This window comes from Bison bison, unplaced genomic scaffold (assembly GCF_000754665.1).
Source record: "Bison bison bison isolate TAMUID 2011002044 unplaced genomic scaffold, Bison_UMD1.0 scf7180017864115, whole genome shotgun sequence".
In the NCBI taxonomy this organism is placed as follows: Eukaryota; Metazoa; Chordata; class Mammalia; order Artiodactyla; family Bovidae; genus Bison; species Bison bison.
The window spans coordinates 1,066,079-1,085,470 of NW_011494687.1; the positions used below are offsets into that span (position 1 = coordinate 1,066,079).

Consider the following 19,392-nt stretch of genomic DNA (forward strand, 5'->3'; position numbering starts at 1 on the left):
TATGAGATGTTGCCGCACTGACATGTACCTACACACTGATGGCATAGTTAGTTATTCCTTGGGATACAGGCATGGGCTTTTGCTGCCAGAAAGGGCTGTGCCCCCATAGAACTGTCCACATATTTCAGTTGAGGGCTCTTGCTCTGGTCAGTCTATGTAAGCACCAGTCTTATGTAGGTTTTACTCTTAACTTATTTGGGTCACGGTTCAAATGCTCTGTTTCTTAAATGTTCTACTTTGGACTCGACATTACCTATTCCCAGGGAACTTAGAACTGTCCTCTTCCCAGAAGGGAGACGAAAGGAGGTAGGGTCATGTAAGAACTGTTTTACTCAGCTCTCTGCACCGGTTTGGATACTGTCAGTCTTAGGGTTTCCATTACTTGGTTCTGCTTAATAAAAAGTGAAGTGACATACCAAAGGGAATGTTGAAATAAAATTAAGACTCAGTTTCTAAGTTTTAGAAGGAAACTAATAACATATTCCCTGCTCTACTTCACAGAGTTGTTGGGAAGAGCAAATGAAATCATAAATGTTATAGGACTTAAGATACTGTTTAATTGTCAGACAAAAAGATACAGTACAAAATTCTGCGTCATGTGCCTAGAGGAGTGAGGAGGTTCTTTTTCCATCTTGAAGAAAGCAGAGTTTTTCTTAAGAGTTTCTGAGTATGTACGTATCCCCTTGCACCTGAGTCTTTAAGGTAGAATGGTTTGTTCATCATTCAGGGTCCCAAAAGGAAACAGATGGCATACCCAAGCAGAATAATTTGAGAAAGATGTAATAAAGGGACTATTTACAAAGAGACTTAGGGAAACCAGTGAGAGCGAGCAGAGTACCCTATGGCCAGCAATTACAGAGCCTGTGTTACTCTAGATCTAAAGGGGGAAGGAACTGAGGGAGATTGCCAGAATCTAAGAGTAGCTGTATGGAGAGAACTTTGGGCGCCAGTAGCAGTATGCAGTCAAATCATGGTATTCTGGCAGGGGAAGGAGCTAGGAAAAGAAATATTCTGATCTCCTCCTCCTCCTGCCCTTTGATATCCTGCTGGTGTGTATCTGGTTCACCAAACCCAACTGGAATCCACAGGACAAGGGAGCCTGTTCATACACTCTTTATGGTCAGCTTCCTAGCCACAAAGCAAGGTGGACAGGAGTGGCAGGCAGATCTGGAAGGGCGAATGGATGGATCCCTGGGCAATAAGTTTGATTGTTTTATTAACTGAGGATTCTTTAGTTATTTTGACTTAGGGTTTGAAAATGTCGATTTTATACCTAAGATCTCATTTGAGTATCACCTGGTATGAATGTGAGTAACTCCCCCTGGCATTAAAGGAATGTGGAAAACAGATTACTGTTATAGCGGTAAGAGCCGTGAAAGAGAAGTGGGGAAGAGATGAGCTGGAGGTGTCAGGCTTACTTGAGCTGAGAGGAGGTAGTGGAAGTGCTGAGAGTCATGTTTTAAGACCAGGTATGTTGCACAGATCTGTGGTGTGGGTTCTCTGGCTTTGGCTCTGCATGTTGCAGAGCAACCTTTCTGTTGTTATTGTCTTTTGATAATTTTATTTATTCATTTTTGGCTGTGCTGGTTCTTCGTTGCTGCAAGGGCTTTCTCTCGATGTGGCGAGCAGGGGCTACCCTACCCTCTAGTTGTTCTGCACGGGCTTCTCGTTGTTTGGCCTGTCTTGTTGCAGGGCACTGGCACAGTCTCTAGGGCCAATGGGCTTCGTTAGTTGCAGCATGTGGCCTCAGCAGCTGTGGCTCCTGGGCTCTGGAGCACAGGCTCAGTAGTTGTGGTGCACAGCCTTAGTTGCTTCTTGGCATTTGGGGTCCTCCTGAATCAGGGATCGAACCTGTGTCTCCTGCATTGTCAAGTGGATTCTCTACCACTGAGCCAACAGGGAAGCCCCCCATTTTGTTTTTAATGTTACTGTTTTCTTTTTTTCCAGAAGGAAGGATTATTGAAAATACTCCTTTTTTGTTCTGATATGATGTAATGTCTAATTCATATTTTTACTTGAATTTCAATAAAGTATGTTAATTTTAAGACTTCTCTACCTGTAAATGAAGTAGGGTGATGCCAACTTAAGCTGAGTCCTGTGCTAGGTCATGCTAGCCTGTAGGATGTTTTCAGTGGTTGGAATGTCCTCTCCTCTCCACCCATCTCTATGAAATTTTTTTTTTAATTATTCACTTCTTTGTTTGACTGTGCTGGAACTTTGTTGCTGTGCATGGGCTTTCTCTGGTTGTGGTGAGCAGGGGCTGCTCTCCAGGTGCGGTGCGCAGGCTTCTCATTGCAGTGGGTTCTCTTGTTGTGGAGTGTGGGCTTTCAGTAGTTGTGGCTCCCGGACTCCAGCGTACAGGCTCGAGTGCACGGGCTTAGCTGCTTCAAGGCATGTGGGATCTTACCAGACGGGATCGAACTCGTGTCCCCTGCATTGGCAGGCAGATTCTTAACCACTGGACCACTGGGGACGTCTCTCTGTGAAATTTTTATAACAGCTTTGTTGAGATAAAATTCCCATGGTGTGCAATTCACCCATTTAAATGGTACAATTCAGTGGCTTTTTGTATATTTGCAGAATCATGCATCCATTACCATACTTTTAGGGCATTTTCGGTACCAACCCCCCAAAGAAACCTCACTCACACAGCCATCACTTCCCAGTGCTTTCATTATCGCCCTCTCCTAGCCATAGGTAATCACTCATCTACTTTCTGTTTCTAAAGACTATCTGTTCTACACACTTCATATAAATGGAATCATATAATTGGTGGTATTTTGTGATTGCCTTCTTTCACTTAGCATGTTTTCAAGGTTCACATCATAGCATGTATCTGTATTTCTTTCCTTCTTAATGACTAATAGGCTCATATGTGGATGTACCACATTTTATTCACCCATTTATCAGTTGATAGACATTTGTGTTCACTTTGGGCTATGATGATGCTGCTACGAAATTCTTGTACAGGTTTTGTGTTGGACACATGTTTTCAGTTCTCTTGGGTACATACGTAGGAATGGAATTGATGAGTCATGTGATAACTCTGTGTTTAATTATTTTAGGAATGGCCAAACTGCTTCCAGAGCAGCTGCATCATTTTACATCCCCACCAGTAGTGTACAAGGGTTCCAGTTTCTTCACAGCCTCACCAACACTTGTTATTTTTTATTGTAGCCATCAAAGTTACTTTTGATTAAAGCCATAATCTTTTTATTATAGCCATTCTAGTGGATATGAAGTTGTATCTCATTATGATTTTGATTTGATTTTCCCTATGGCTCCCTTTTAAAAGTTTACCCTCCTACTCATTTTTCAAGGTAAAACCCAAAACATTTTCTTTGAGAAACTTTTCCCTCAGGAATTGTTTTGTCTTTCATGTTCTCATACCATTTTTCTTGGATCCCCATAAAAAGCACACACATTTTGTTCTGCTAGTTATCTAGGCTGTATGCTCTGGTTTGTGAATTACTTAGTGGCTTCTTGTGAAAGTGAAGTCACTCACTCGTGTCTGACTCTTTGTGACCCTATGGACTGTAGCCTTCCAGGCTCCTCTGTCCATGGGATTTTCCAGGTAAAAATAGTGGAGTGGGTTGCCATTTTCTTCTCCAGGGCATCTTCCCGACCCAGGGATCGAACTCAGGTCTCCTGCATTGTAGGCAGACCCTTTAACCTCTGAGCCACCAGGGAATCCCAATGGCTTCTTATGGGTATGTGTTTAAATTTATTATGAAATATTTCACTTATACACTTATTCACCTGTGAGTCCCCACTGCATCAAGCAGAGCTTACACATATTCAGCATTCATATATTTATTGAATGATTCAAATAATGCAAAGGGCCTCATGAGTGAATATTAGGAAGATTGATACTTTGTAGGGAAAGTGGACTTTATTAGGAGAAATGAGAGAACTCAGGAAATAATGTATTTTTAGATAAAAATGATCAGATGTGTTACATGTCCCAGAGACCACTGGTTCCAGAAACTTGTCTTGTGGAACATCAATATCCATATTGTAATAGGAATTTTGATGTCAGGCCACTGAATTTTGTATCTGTGAGACTTATCTTATTAAGGTGATACACAGTTACTATTAGCAAACCCCCTAAATTTGTTTTACTCCTTTTAGTAAATATCCATGCATATATTCTGTGCCTGGAACTTAGCTGGGCACTAGACTTGGGGTGGAGTTTTCTCTGGCTCTGGTGATAATAAAGTTAAGGGCTCAGGATGGGGATGACTTTGATAGCAAATGAATGGATACCGGGTTTGTGAATTTTCTTAAACCAGGCAAAGTGAACAGTTGATCTGAGAACCTTATTTTCAGAATAAAGACAGTGTTTTACTTGCATTAGATTTTAATTAGCAAGTAACTCATCTGAGTGGATCATTCTCTTAAAGATCTGATGAAAACTTAGTGATTGGGAAGTAGGCTTTGAATCTCTGCTACCATTGTGATCTCTTGCAAGAGAGCAGAAGGAAGACACACTCTTGTCTCCTGGTTTCCTGTAACTCAGCAAGACAGGAAACATAAAGTTCCTGCTACAGGAAGAGGGGAGTTTGCTTTTTCTTTTTCTGGATGAAGATGAAGGAGTTATATATTTCTTTATCCCCATGCTATAAGCCCTTCCCCAGATTATCATGCCCCAGAGATTCTTACAGGATATTTTTACAACATAGTTCTCTAATCATCCTTTAAATACCACCCCACCAATCTTTAATCCCACCAGTCTTTAAGAAATTAAAGTCTTTTCAATATTTTATCTTAAAGGTCTCAGGCTTAGTAAAAGAAAAACAAAACAGAAGGAATTGTTTTATAATCTAGACATAAGTAACTATCAAGGTGGTCAGAGAGAGGTAGTTCTCAAGATGGTTAGGACCCACTCACTGCCTGCCTCCTAACCTCATATGTCTTCATGCGCTTTCCATAAAAACATCTCTCCGGAGTTTTCCTGGATCCTTAAGAACTGCTAGGGGAAGCATCAAATCTCTGAAGACAGATAATAGCTCAATTTGGGTGAGTTATCTATATTCTGAAAGGAAGGATTTTATCCTTTAATTATAGAACAACTTCATTTTTTAAAACAATTCCAACTTCTAAAAGCATAACTGTAACTGAGTTTGTGCTTGCTGTGTGCCTAGCCCTGTATTCAGTACTCTGTATCCATTAGCTCATTTGTCCTCCCTTCTCTGCCTTCTTTCAGCTCCCATGTGTGGCCATTCACTCTGCAAGGGGAGTAGTCTCTCTTGGAAGCAACCAAGTCCTTCCCATGCTGGTGTTCCCACACACGTTTTACTGAGAGATTCTGGTCTCCTGCCAACCTTAAATTTGCTGTTCTCTGGCATTTGCATTCCGTCAGTTCACCTTTGCAGTCCAGCCAGTGTTCTCTATTTTGCCTTGGTAACCCGTTGCCCATAGGTATCTGAGTTTCACTGGGAAGATCCAAAGCCATAAAGTCCTTGCCCTGAGATTGTCTCCCGTCTTTAGGGATCACAACTGAATTTATTCCATTTCCCAGGAATTAGTGCAATATTAGAACTTTCTAAAAGCATTAATACCTACTCCGTAAGCCTGCATCTCTAAGGTGCTGTGTTCACTTTTAGCTAAAAAATCAAATTTTAAGTCTCTCCAACACTTAACGACTACGCTTTTCAGGCCTTCCCTGTGTAGTATTTCTAAGGTATTTAAATGTTTATTAAATGAATAAAATTAACCAGTATTTATTCTAAAAGCATTCACATATATGCATCAAGCAGATCACTTCAAATTCTCCAAGTTTGAATTTTTTTCCAAGTAATTCCATTTATGAACACTAGTTTAATGAAACAGTAACTTTTAAAAACGAAAGACAGATAATGTGACATACACTCTTGGTAAAAAACTGAGAAACAGAATATTAACCCAGAATATTAAACAAAACAACTTTTAGTCCCCCATTCCCTGTTCCTATATCAACTAAAGATTCCTAAAATAATTTAAAGCACTTGGATATCCTTGGAAAGTAATATTAAAATGTACAATATTTCTGCATTACATTTTCATAGTATTAGAAGGAATAGTAAATTGCATATTCTTTCATTCAAAATATGGAAATATGAAATATTAAAACATTTTACAAAATTGTAATTGGTTTGTGCTGGGTTTTACCTAGTTTTAACACAGTTATTTTTATTACATACTACATACATTTGAGGGCATAAGAAATATATTTTTCTTGATTGTACAAAATGATTCATTGCAAAATGCTTAAATACAGCTCTCTAGGAACATTTCCATGTTCTTATCAGTGACCATAAAGTGAAGAGAAGGAATTTTTGAGTGTCAGTGTAGAGGAAAGTGGGATGGAAGGTGACTGAGATCCAGAATTTAGGTGACTGGCAAGCTCATCCAATTAGGAGGCTGCAGAGTTATGGATGGGACCCAGGATTTTCTTAACTAAAAATGCTTCAGATTAGTGTGCTCAAGAAGAAGGGGCTAGGGAATCTAATTACGACTGTAGAAACTTCAAAACTCAGTTAGGTGTGTGTACAGTAACGCCTGCCTGTTGCCGTAAGTGCCATGTCCGCCACAACCCCAGCTTCAGCACACTTGCTATTAGCAGCTGATTCTTTTTACAGAGATTCACAAATGGGAATCAAGTTCTAACCCCTCTTCTTTTCCAGAGTTACAGTGATGCTGCATGCTTCTTCCTTTCTCTCTCCCACCAACGGTGGCTTGAGGATGATAAGAATGTTGCCAGGTAGATCCAGTATAGAGACGTGCTTGCCATTTTCTGTTTCACTTAATTTCAAGTTTAACAGTGTATTAAACATTTTGGGAAGAAGTTCTTTATCAGCGCCCTTGAAAAAGCACACTAGATCACTAATCCTCTCTGAACCTCCACCCACTCGGCCTGGCGTACTTGCAGCCCGGCGTGCAGGCACTGCTGCAGGAGATCCCGGCCTGAGGTGTTTGCCCCTGTCAGCCATGGCTCAGGCCGCGTGGATATCCCACAGGTTCCAGCCCCGCGCCGCACAGGCCCACCCCTGCAAGTTTGAATTTAACTTCTATTTTTTTCCTGACCTCCCTTCGTGTCTAATGTCTCCTAATTAGTCTCACTACCTTTGATCTCCTACCCCTCTGAACCAGCTGGGATTATACAGCCAGTGTCAACTTTCTTAAATATATGATATCATGTCATTTCTCAGCTTATAATAAACTTAGTAATGTTTCCCAGTCACTTCCGGAATTAAATCTCCTTCATAACATGGCTCATGCCTCCCCTCTTCTATGGAATAACTTTACATATTTCTTTGCTACACCCTTTATTTCTAAAGGCAAGTTTAATACCATCCCAGTTGTCTTAAGATCCTAGGCCAAATGTGAGGGTCCTTGCTTTAAAGAGTTCAAATCTTGCTCTTCATTTTCTAGCTTAGGCCCTGACAGAGGACCAGTGGCCTCAGAGGACTATTTCAGACAAGGAGGAGACAAAGAAGACAGTTCTACCCTACCCTTCCCACCCCCCAGTAAAAATATCTCAGTCCTCTGGGCTCTCATATGTATCACCCTTTTCTCTTTTACATATATAGGTAAACGTGGATCATTAGTTTACTTTAGTTAGTATTCTCTCTCCAAATAGTTTCTTTTGGGAAGCCAAATAAGCTTTACTTAAGAGGCTTGCTCAATTTTATTTCATAAATTCTCTTGAAAAGAGAGTATTTTTCTTTTTTCTCTTTGGAGCCAAACCTGCATAGCAGTTTCAGAAGCTATTTGGGAACAGCAAGAGAGAAAAAAAAATTTTTTTTCTGAACTACATTTTTTTTCTAGGAGTTTTTCTGGCCTTTTTTTTTTTTAATTAATGACTAAGTCATATTTTTAGATTATGCCTAAGACCTTACTGTTAAAACCAAGATTATACCCATGGTAGCAAACCAGTAATTTGTTTTCGATTTCTTTCTTTCCTCAGTAACCCTTGGTTCTTCTTTGGACAGTCCTAGTATCATTGATAGTTCCTCTTAGGAATGTTCTCTCACATTGGGAAAGGGCACAGATGAACTCTGACTGAGATGGGTGATCTCATGGGCTTGTGCTTGGTACCTGATACGATGCTACTAGAGTTGCTTCTGCTGCCACTGTACTGCCGGCACCACCGTCATCCCCAGGCCCAGACTCTCATCCTGGTTGGTTGCCGGGGCGTGAGGGTGCTGCACACCGTCAGCTTGCAGGATCTTAGTTCCCCAACCAGAGATTGAACCCAGCCCCAGCAGTGAAAACACTGAGCCCTAATCGCTAGACCTCCAGGGAGTTCCCTAGAATCTTATATTTAGAAGCATCAGCTTGGCTTTCTGAGCTAAGAGGAAAGGATGTCTTAGCAAATGACCTCTAGCAGTGATCTTCTTATTCTGAACTCAGAAGCACTCATGATTAGAATATAGGTCATAATCTTCTTGCCTCTAAATCAGACGGTGCACTTACCATAGTAGTGACAATGGGGGAGGTCTTGACACTAGTATTTGATTATTATTACATATCTACTAATTTACTGGCGATTTCAACATTGTTCTTAAGTACTGCCATTTCTAGCACTGGATGTATGACTTAGGTTTATTTGCCCTGTTTTTGTCTTGTCTGAAAGTTGCTTAAAAAATACACATGCTTTGCCCTGCACTTGCTGACTGTCACTGCCACCACAGAGGAATCATAATTCATATTCTGTCAGCATGTGGATTGTTTTGTATGGAAAATCCTAGTATGAGTGCTGGAGGGGAACAGGGATAGGAAATAGATAGGGTATATCAGGAGGTGCAGTAGGTCATGAGTCTTTGGGCCATTCCAGAATGTGGTATTGAGTTTCTTCTTCGCTGTAGTATGGAGCTAAGGAGTGAACAGTGTATTTGCAAGTGGATACAAATGTGTATTTGCACATTTTTTAATGACAGAAATAGGGAAATACTTGCTTCAACATATTTAGCCTGAGCAAAGATTTTTAAGAGTTTTCTAAAGATCAGAGGCATGAAATATAAGAGGCACATATTACATTAAGATTATTTGGGGGAAGGTTTCCCCTCTTTTATATTTATGTATCTCTTTTTCTTGTTACCACTCCAGTCTCTTACTGCCACCGCCACCAAAGAAAAGCAGGTGGGGGAAACCCTGGAGATGAAGCTGGCATTTTATAGGAAAGTAATTCCAAATAGATTTGTACTGTAAAGTGCTTTAAGCCAAGGGAGAACTGGAATTTGAGTATGATATAGTAAAGTGTACCACATTGTAGGTAGTTATGCAAATTTGGGGGCTTCCTCAGTGGCTCAACAGTAAAGAATCTGCCTGCAATGCAGGAGACTAGGGTTTGATCCCTGGGGTTGGGAAGGTCCCCTGGAGGAGGAAATGGCAGCCCACTCCAGTATTCTTGCCTGGAAAATCCCATGGAGAGAGAAGCCTGGCAGGCTACAGTCCATAGGATTGCAAAAGAGTCGGACATGACTTAGTAACTAACAAATGCAAATTTAGAGTATTATGAAACATATATTTGTATACGCTAGAAGCTTGATTAGAGCATTAGGATATAAAATATGCCTGGAAAGAATGAATCCATGTTCTAGTCAACCTGGTAGTTTTTCTCTAACAGAAGGACCCCCAAAGCGTAGCAGAGTCAGGTTGCCTGTCCTGGTATCAATAGTGAAAGATTACAGATGTTTCATCCCAAATGTTGGATTTCCTTACCCATACTTTATCTAGTATTCATTCATATTTAAACCTTTAAAATAAAGGTTTAAATAAGTAAAGAACTTACGACTAAACCCCTATTAGCAGAGTGAAAAATGTCATTTTTTACTACCTGGCACGATAATTAGTATTTCATTTTATTTGTCCAAGTGTATAATAATTTTCAAACTCTTGCAAGTATTTTGCAGTTTTCCTGTTCTACAGCTCTATGAATAATCTGTGTTCAGCGTTTCTATACCTTCTTGATTTGATAAATTACTAGTTCCTCCCTGTCATTTTTGAATAGAACTTAGATTTTTATTAATCTTGTCTCATTACACAGTTTACTTAAGAGGCATACATCACTTGTATTTCCAGCATCTATATAGTAAGAAAGAACACTTCTCTATCACAAAGTATCTTTTTTCTAAACCTTTAGCAAACATATTTTGACCTCTCATTTTCCGTGAAAGGACAGTTAAATATTTTCTTATTCAGAGAAGAATTCTTCTAGGTTTTTTTTTTTTTCCTTCATTTTTTAAAAAACTCTTCTATGACTTCATTGCTGTTCGAGTTTGGAATCATTCTTTCCAAGGGCCAAGATCTTCTTCACTCCTGAGCATCTAAGTGTGTGATTTTTCTGACCTTTTGCTCTTCGTGTCTCCCCGCAGCCATATGTGTCGTTGTCTCAGCAAATGGCACCACCTAGTCCAAGCAGCAGTACCCCTAACAGCAGCAGTGGGAGCTCTGCACATGACCAGCTGAGTAAGACCAACCTCTACATCCGGGGATTGCAGCCAAGCACTACTGACCAGGACCTAGTGAAGTTGTGTCAGTCGTAAGTTGGGGCACACGTGGATAGGTTTCCAGGGACAGTACAGATTTGGTGATGCTGGCTTCTTACCAGATACTCTTATCCTGAAATGCAGTATTATTTTGCTTTTACCCCTATTTTCACAAGGTTTCTCAGCAACCCCTCTGAAAGACATTCTATGTACTGCCAATATATAAAACTTTCATGTGTTTCTCGGAAAAAAGCCAGATCAGGCTGACCTGGAAAGCCTAGTTAGTATATGAGTTTGTTTCCAGCATGTATCCAGAACTGATGGTCTTAGTGGAAAGATTTCTGTCCTTACACCTTGAATAGAAATGCTCAATATCTCTGAAGATATTGATCAGAAGATAGAGTTGGCAGTGAGGATAGAAGAAAGTGGGACTAAATTGAATTATGCTCTTAGAAGAGTTTCTGCTGCTAGAGATATTTCCAGGGACCCAGAGGGGCCCTCAAGCTAGTGGATAAAGAAGAATATGAAGAAAGAGTTGTCAACTGGTATTTACTCCCTAAAGATCTTAGGGGTCCTTTTGCATAGACTTGAGTCATGAGGTAGAGATAACTACCATGGAATTAGCCCAGTTAGGAAAGCCGGAAAAATTGCACGCATGCAGAGATGCCAGCTCAATTCTATGTAGCAGAAAAATATGTGTTTCAGATCATTTATATGGGGGAGTGATTGGAGGCTGGTAGGATGGGAGTACTAACAGAGAAGGAGAAATTTATTTCGAGTTTGTTTATTTGGGTGTGCCAGGTCTTAGTTGCGGCAAGCAGGATCTTCATTGCAGTGCACGGGGTCTTTAGTTGCAGCACGGGTTCTCTAGTTGTGGCCTGTGGGTTCAGTGGTTGCAGCACTCAGGCTTAGTTGCTGTGAGGCATGTGGGATCTTAGTTCCCCTACTAGGGATCAAAGCCACGTCACCTGCATTGGAAGGTGGATTCTTAACTTCTGGACCACCAGGGAAGTTCCTAAATTTACCATTGTTTAAAACTGTTGAAGTATAACAAGCATACAGAAAAGTGTACAAATCATAAGTGCTTACAGAACAGTGAATTTTCATAAAGTGAACACATCCTTGTAAGAGTCCCTTGTAACGCAGATCAATGGAACATTATCAGCTCTTCAGAAGCCCACGTCCCTGTGACAATCTCTCTCCTACCCTCAAAGGTATCTACTGCTTGACCTCTGAATGATTAATGTGGCTTGTTTGAACTTCTTATAAATATAATGATATAGCACATACCATTTTATGTCTAGTTTCTTTTTCTCAGTGTTGTTTGTGAAATGCATCCACATTGTTGCTTGTAGCAAAACTTTGTCCATTCTTCTTGCTCTCTAGAATTCCATCACAGGAATATAGCACAGTTTATTTACTTGTTCTACTGTTGCTAGATATGGGGTTGGTTTCCAGTATGTGACAGTTACAGATATGAATAGTGCTGCTATGAACTTGAGCAAGACTTTTGTTGCATGTGTATATACATGTGTGTTACTAGGAGTAAAATTGCTAAATTATAGGGTATACATTTGTTCAGCTTTTGTAGATACTAGTAAACAATTTTCTGAAGTGGTCAAACTGACACAAACTCCCATAACAGTATATGCGTGTGCCAGCTGTCCCAAATCCTGGAGAGGCTGAACATCCTTCCCCCAGAATGTATGAGGCCTCAGAGGTACTCTGTAAATCCCTTAGTCTTCTGAAGTTGTGGTTTTGGAATTCTCTTTGCACCAAGCTGCACAGAATCAGTCTCTAAAGGCTGGATATGTGTATAACACTGGATCCTTTACCTCAGCTTACCTTGTTAGAAAGATATTTAAATGAACTTAGGGGACTTAGTCTAGGACTAGTAATTTTTTGAGGGAATAGAAAGTGGCCAAAATATCTTTAGGAGACATAAGAGACGTGGGTTTGATCCCTGGGTTGGGAAGATCCCCTGGAGGAGAGCATAGCAACCCACTCCAGTCTTCTTGCCTGGAGAATCCCTATGGACAGAGGAGCCTGGCAGGCTACAGTCCATGGGGTTGCAAAGAGTCGGACATGACTAAAGTGACTTAGCATATGAAGGAAGAGAGTACTGTATCAATATAGTTCCTTGATTTCTCTACCCTTTGTTTCTTGGACTAAATATAGTGTGCTACAAAAATCAATTCTGTGACTCCACAAGACAGAGGAAAAACTCAGTTCTGCTTTACTCTACTTTAAGGCTCATTTTGTCCTTACCGATAGTTGCCTTACCTTCTGTTGTGTCTGAGGGATGAGAATAATAAGGATGGGAGCATATAGGATGGGAGTAAGGAGCCCAGGAGGGGACCATACGTAGGAGTGCGGCAGAAAAAAAATAGGTGCTAGATGAGTTATGACGAAAGGGAAGCTGAGAAGAGCAGGTGGGTGGAACCCTCACAGGCGTGTGAGCTGGGAGATAAACCTCTCTGTGAATGGTGTTTCCCATGCATAGAAGGACTTCCTGCCTTTGTCCCAGCTATCTCTCTAGGTTGTAGGGGAAGTACGCTGGATCCTAAGCCCTGGTGGGCAGGAAAGAGAGGCGTGGAGTCTGGAACTGGAACTCCCGGTTCTCTCTTGGAGGGCTCCTTCCACGGAGGAAGCAGCACGATCCAGCTGTTGCCAGCTGCAGTGGAAACTCTGAGCTCAGAGTCTCAGGCTGCTCAGACCACAGTGAGCCCCACCCTAGGGCCTGGGTGGAGATAGCAGCATGTGTGTTCTCAAGCTCACAGTCTCCCTCATCCCTTCTCTTGCCTAAATTTGGGGAAGAATCCAAGTATGCAGCCCAGAGGGTTAGGATCACATCTATTCTAGCCTCCAGGGCCCTACTTGGCTTATTCTGTCTAATCCGAGGGTCACAGAGCCCCACTAGAACAGTCAGGGGTTGTCAAGGAGCAAAGCAACTACATCAATCATCATCTGTTCTTTAGGGATGGAATGGGAGGAAAAGTAGAAAAAAATCCTTGTTTCAGGTAATTCAGTCCCTGCCAACTGTTTTCCAGTTAAATTTTATACTCCTGACTTTGTTAGTGATTTTCTTTTCTGTCTCTCTAATATGGTTCACCCTCCTCGAGTAGAATGTAGAGATTTCTTTCTAGTAGAACACTTCTAATATATCCCGGAACAGTGGTACTCCACTGTTCACAAGTTTGGGGAACTCCACAGGACCCCACATGGCTAAAGTATAATTTTAAAAGGTTGAAGAATATAACTCTCCTACAAATATAGGTGAGCCTATGCCAATATTTACTTTACTCATTAATGAGGGAACTAGCAGAATGGTAAAATGAGTTCAAAGAGCATTTGAGAGACTGAGTATCGATAGGTACTAAAGGAAGAAAGTAAATAAGATTACTAGGTTACAGAGAAAAGTGCTTCATACCCTTTAGGACAGTAAAACAGTAACCTTTGGGATTATCTTTTCTAATGGACAAAAATTACTTGTATCTCTACTAGATAAAAATCTACAAGTTAATATGTATCTTCATAAAATCTGAGCCTCATCAGTAATAAATAGCAACCTAAAGAAACATCCTTCTAGATAATAGAATATACCTTGAATGGGCCTTGTAAACAATGTTCCAGAGTGACATTGAAAGAAGGTGAAATCCTTATTCTGCCTTATCAAGTTTTGGGTAATTTTCTTAACACAGCTATTGCATTTAATCTAATGCCCAGTCCCACTCCCTAACACACTGAAATCTTGACAGGTAGAAATCAGGGAATTCCTTGTCAGTCCAGTGATTAGGACTTGGCATTCTCACTGCCAGGGCCCTGGAATCAGTCCCTAGTTGGGGAACTAAAATTCCATAAGCCACATGGCACAGCCGAAAAGAGAAAGAAGTCTTAGACACTAAAGCCCAAAAGAGAGCCATTTGGTTAAATGTTGAGGTCCTTTGGATATAATGTTATAATAATAGCCATTAACAGTGTTCAGGTGTTTTTTGGTAGACATTGGTGCTTTGTATTCATGATCTCATTTCATATTCCCAACAATCTTTTCTCCATTTTACAGATGGTGAGTCTGAGGCACAGAAAGATTAAATGACTTGTCCAAGATCACACATAGCTAAGTGGCAGAATCAGGATTTGAATAAATGCAGTTTGGCTTAAGTTGACCTTCAGTCAGGGGGCCAGTCGAAGAGTGAGGAGTGGGACATTAGAGAAGAGAAATAGATTTTCATGGGAGAAATGCTGTTTGTCCAAAGGAAGATAAGTAATATCAAGGATTACTTTTAGTCTTCAGGGAATTCTTGCCAGAGCTCTGCCCTTGCACACTGATGAATGGATGTCACCAAGCTTCTTTCCCCCCAAAAAGACAGTAGTCTCTTTCTAACTGGTATCTGAGTCTTATTTGGGGGAGAAGAGAGAAATGTGTTGACAGTGTAGGGACTACAGTTACCTTACTTCTTGTAGATGCCTTTGGGGAATAGGTTTATATGAGAAGTGTGACATTTTAAATTCATTTGTTCTTATTGCTAAGGATTGAGCATGACAGTTTTTCCTAGTAGAAGTGAAGACAGGGCGTGGATTCCTCTAGATGTCGCAGTCTCTGTCCTTGTCTAAACCCCTGCCCCCAGATTATCACTTTGCATATTCTTCTCCCTTAGATACGGCAAGATTGTCTCCACTAAGGCCATCCTGGACAAGACCACAAACAAGTGCAAAGGTGAGAGTACAGCTATTCCTGCTGGTGGAGAAGAGCTGCAGGTGAGGCCCTCGCTTGCCTCCATCCCTCCCTGCTTCAGGCCCCTGGTTTCCACTACCAGGGTGGCGTCTCTCAGGGGTTCAGGCTTGAAAGTCAGGTAGGTATGTAGATTCTTTGGTGACCAGAGAGTTTGAGCTAAAAGTGCTGTTTGGGGGACCCAAGGCTAGAATCCTGCACAGAGTGCCTTTGAGTCCTTTGACCGCGCCTTTGTGTCATGCTCCCCTGGATTGGATGGTAGATACGAGCACGTGAGACTATTTCTACTTAGCAGAGCACTGTAAATGTCTTGTGTTGGTGTACATGGGACAGCTTAATTTTGTTGGGGTTTTGAGCAGCTCTAGGTGGAGAGGGAAAGAGGGAAGGGGCTGGACGCTGGGGTGAGGAGGGGCTTCTTACAGCAGGTGGCTGGCTATCTGCAGTGGAGAGGCTGTATTTCCTACATGCCTAGCATTTCTGGGATGTGACTAGAAAAGAGGAGGGAGTTCTTTTGGAAATAGAGGGGGGCCGTGAGTTACTAGAGGAGCCTAGTTGTTGAAACCTTGGGTTTTTCTTAGGCGAGAGGGAGGAAGGCAAGGATACCACAAAGACCTCATGGCCCTTGGCATTCTTAGCTATAAAGTAGACCAAATCTCACAGGGTTTGGGGAGCCCATGGAAAACCACCTGAAGCCTCTTAATCTCTCTTCCTCCCTGCCACTTCTATTATGTGGGTCGAAACTCTTCCTCTGTTTCCTGAAAAGCCGGGGCCTCCTACCTCCCTTACACCTCCTGCCTCCCAGTGACTCTGTTTCCCTGTTCCAGGCTATGGCTTTGTGGACTTCGACAGTCCTTCAGCAGCACAGAAAGCAGTTACAGCACTGAAGGCCAGTGGTGTACAAGCGCAGATGGCAAAGGTAAGGGTACTACCCCATGTCTGTTCCTCTGAGAGGTGGTAGTTAGGTAGTTAGATTGAAGGACTCCAAGGTGTCCAGAGGACTTAAGAGCCACGTGGTTGAAGGGCAAGGGCTTTCTGCAGTGCGTTTTGTCTATATCTAGTCTCAACCAGGGCCCCACTGAGTGCCTCTGCTGCTAGAGGAAGGTGGTGTTCAGAACCCATGGCAGGTAGCTCTGTTAACTCTCTTCCTCTCATCAAGTATTATAAGCAGGCAAGAGGGTCCAGAGGCGTCTTCCCTTCCTCCAGCTGTTTCCCTATCTCCACCCTCGTCCCACTTCCCTACCAAATAGCTCGTGGTATTTTTGCAGCATTCTCTGAAGAAGCCAGTTGTGCAACTCCAAAGTTCAGAACAATGCTTTCCACCTCCCAGCACTGTTCCCTGTAGGAACGGGCTGGGGTGGGGTGGGTGATATGTAGGGTGTTGGGGGTATAGACACCACAGAGAGAAAGGAAACTATCCCTTCCTTTCTCCCGTCTGTCATTTAGGCTACTAGAAAGCTAGAGACTTTTCCCTCTTCTCTTAGGTGGAGTTACCCTCTTGCCTTTCTAAGGTCATTGTGAATACCTGAGAGGGGCTGATGCAGCAGGCCTGCCTGCCAGCCATCCTTTCCTGTAATGGTTGAAGAAAAAGAAAGCCCTGAAAGGAAAGGCAGAAGAGGGAGTAAGGTTGCAGCTGACCCGCTGTCTGGGGCAGAGTGACTGCTTAAATTGTTAGCAGCACCACCCTGGGAAGTTGTTGCCATTTTACAGAGTCTGCCCCCTGGAGGTGCTCTCCCACCTCTTCTTTGTGGAGAAAACCCCTCTGACATTGGAGTGACTTCAGACTTCCTGTGAGACTGGAACTTCTGGGGTGACCCCGTGTGCTGTACATCTGGCTCTTGGTGTAGCCCCCAGCACTTCCCTTCTCTCTTCTTCCAGCGTGCCCTCCATCAGGGAGTGTACAGACATTCCTGCTACTAAGAGGAGTCTGCTGTGGCCGGAAGAGGGGGAAGGGAGATTACTCAAAACAATCCAACCCTGGAAGCGAGGCAGTCCAGGAGAATCCAGCCTCTGGGACAGGCTGCCGGCTGGGAGAGAGGAGTACTGCTCTTCCTGGTTCTTAAAGCGACAGCCCAAAACTTCGTCCCTGACTTGTCTTACGGGCTCGGGCTCGTACAGTGCTAGAAATAGTAGATCTGTGGGGTTTTTGGCCTAGACTCAATATATGATGCATAACCCATGGTATTGGGACTAGGTGTTACAAATAGTTGCTAAGATTCTCTTTGTTCAGTTGTCCCTTCTTCCTCTCTCTTTTCTGAAATGTCATTTTGCGAATAACGGCTAAGGGTGGGAGAGGGTTAAGAGATATGAAATTCATTTTTTCACTTTTATTTCCATAGCAACAGGAGCAGGACCCCACGAATTTGTACATCTCAAACCTCCCGCTGTCAATGGATGAGCAAGAACTGGAGGGAATGCTGAAGCCCTTTGGCCAGGTTATCTCCACTAGAATCCTTCGAGACACCAGTGGGACCAGCAGAGGGGTTGGCTTTGCCAGGTGAGGGATGCCAAGAGTGGCAGATGATGACGTTAATAAAGAATGTCACACAGAAGGTCATCAAAAAGTCTGTGACCTGCCCCCAGGACCAAAATACTGGCCAAAAGTTCTTGACAGTCAATCAAAAGTTCATTTAATTATAGGTCACAATACTCAAAAAACTGTTTGCTCTCAAATCTTTGTGCTTTTGCCACTATTTCCTGTTACTTTAGCCTTTGTTCCTTTGATCTAGAACTAAGCAGAATAAAAGATTATAATTCTGTATCCTGTTCTAGTTTCCTGAGTATTTCTCATCCTGTTATCTCATTTGGGCTTCCCTGGTGACTCAGAATCTGCCTGCAATGCAGGAGACCCAGGTTCAACCCCTTCTCCCCTGGAGAAGGGAATGGCAACCGATTCCAGTATTGCTTGGAGAATTCCATGGACAGAAGAGCCTGTCAGGCTACAGTCTATGGAGTTGCAAAGAGTCAGACATGACTGAGCGAACCTCTGTCTGTCTTATCTCATTTACTCTATGAAATAAATATTTTTTTATTAAAAAAAATAAATTTTATTGACAGTAAATGAAATGAAATTCAATTTTAACTATACAGTTTGAGTTTTTACTTATGTAGTTTTTTAATTAAAAAAGTTGGAGTATAGTTCCTTATAATGTTGTTGAAATAAATATTAATTCTCTATTTATGGAAAAGAAAACCAAAGTTCTCAATATGAAGTGATTTGCCCAAGGTCTCAGGAGTGGGTGATAGAGGAGAGCCATTGCCCTTGTGGCTTCAAGATAGGCAGGATTAGATGGAAGATCTGGTCTACCTTTCCAGATCTGTTGAGAGCCTTAAATTCTCCATCCAGCTCTACCACTAACTGCCCGTGTGATATCAGACCTTTATGAGCCTTGGTTACCCTGTGAAGCAGAGGTTTAGATGAGTGATTTTCTTTTTTTAAAAAAATTAATTTATTTTAATTGGAGGATAATTACAGTATTGTGATGGTTTTTGCCATACATCAACATGAATCAGCCATAGGTATACATGTGTCCCCCCCATCCTGAACCCCCCTCCCACCTCCGTCCCCACCCTATCCTCTCCAGGTTGTCCCAGAGCACTGGCTTTGGGCGCCCTGCTTCATGCATCTAACCAGCACTGGTCACCTAGTTTTCATATGGTAATGTGTATGTTTCAGTGCTGCCACTGCTGCTAAGTCGCTTCAGTCGTGTCCAACTCTGTGCGACCCCATAGACGGCAGCCCACCAGGCTCCTCCGTCCCTGGGATTCTCCAGGCAAGAACACTGGAGTGGGTTGCCATTTCCTTCTCCAGTGCATGAAAGTGAAAAGGGAAGGTGAAATCGCTCAGTCGTGTCCAACTCTTAGTGACCCCATGGACTATAGCCAACCAGGCTCCTCTGTCCATGGGATTTTCCAGGCAAGAGTACTGGAGTGGGGTGCCATCGCCTTCTCTGATGTTTCAGTGCTTTTTTCTGAAATCATCCCACCCTCCCACTGAGTCCAAAAGTCTTATTTACCTCTGTGTCATCTCTGCTGCCCTGCAGGTGGGATCATCGGTACCATCTTTCGAAGGTGTTTGCTTGAGCTGTAGAGTTTTCCAGGGCGCCTTCTTTGGAGCTTAGTGTCACTGTTGTAGGGCTTCAGCTTTCCCTAGCCCACCTAGGAAATGGTTTTTATTTATTTTAAGATTTT

General features: G+C 42.3%; 1 protein-coding gene across 4 annotated transcripts in view; it reads left to right on the forward strand.

Annotated features, from left to right (window-relative positions):
• Positions 1-19,392, forward strand: part of RBMS2 (RNA binding motif, single stranded interacting protein 2) — a 78,246-nt gene that overhangs the window by 41,679 nt on the left and 17,175 nt on the right. For all 4 annotated transcript variants that reach the window (XM_010839262.1, XM_010839260.1, XM_010839261.1 and 1 more), the window contains exons 4-7: positions 10,359-10,525; positions 15,131-15,189; positions 16,029-16,120; positions 17,541-17,698. In XM_010839262.1, coding sequence (XP_010837564.1) covers positions 10,359-10,525; positions 15,131-15,189; positions 16,029-16,120; positions 17,541-17,698 — 476 coding nt within the window. The remainder of the gene's footprint in view (positions 1-10,358; positions 10,526-15,130; positions 15,190-16,028; positions 16,121-17,540; positions 17,699-19,392) is intronic.